The sequence below is a fragment of the Seriola lalandi genome, unplaced genomic scaffold (genome assembly GCF_002814215.2).
Source record: "Seriola lalandi dorsalis isolate HSWRI2012SDOR001 ecotype SW California unplaced genomic scaffold, Sedor1 jcf7180001989237, whole genome shotgun sequence".
In the NCBI taxonomy this organism is placed as follows: domain Eukaryota; kingdom Metazoa; phylum Chordata; class Actinopteri; order Carangiformes; family Carangidae; genus Seriola; species Seriola lalandi.
This window is the reverse complement of record NW_019459903.1, coordinates 1-555: the sequence shown is the minus strand read 5'-3', so window position 1 is coordinate 555 and position 555 is coordinate 1. Positions and strand designations below refer to the sequence as shown.

The 555-nt window shown below is 48.8% G+C and overlaps 1 protein-coding gene across 1 annotated transcript; it reads left to right on the top strand.

Moving 5' to 3' along the window:
• Window positions 1–35: 35 nt before the first annotated feature.
• On the top strand, window positions 36–550 carry LOC111660451 (fucolectin-5-like; the record flags this gene model as incomplete). The annotated part of the gene is made up of 2 exons (XM_023413743.2): window positions 36–260; window positions 333–550. Coding segments are annotated over exons 1-2 (354 nt in total), but the record flags the coding sequence as incomplete, so codon positions are not given.
• Between the last annotated feature and the right edge of the window lie 5 nt (window positions 551–555).

Sequence of the window (555 nt, the reverse complement as noted above, 5' to 3'; positions counted from 1 at the left end):
TAACAACAAGTCTGTTCCTTTAATCTTCATGTTACTATATTCAACCCTGAAGGACTGCAGGTGTAAAATCTGACTCCAGTCTCTCTCTCTCTCTTTCTCTGTTAGTGTCGGTTCAATCCCCGTCATGGGTGCAGGCGTGTCGTCCACCGTGGAGTTCACTGATCGTGTGGAGGGACGTTACGTGATTGTGGCTCTACCAGGTTCAAAGAGGACGCTCACACTCTGCGAAGTGGAAGTCTACGGGTACCGGGCCCCGACTGGTGAGAATTTGAAAACTTACAAAGCGATGTAAGAAAAGGATCTGCATGTTTATATTGATGTTCTTTCTGCAGGAGAGAACCTGGCAGTCGGAGGAAAAGCCACACAGTCGTCTGTGTATTCGTCTGGCTTTGCTTATAATGCCATAGATGGGAATCGTGACAGCGACTGGGAGCAGGGTTCCTGCACTCACACGAAGAATAACATCAGCCCCTGGTGGCGACTGGACCTGGGCAAAACCCACAAAGTGTTCTCCGTCAACATAACAAACAGGGATGAAAACCCAGAACGACTCCA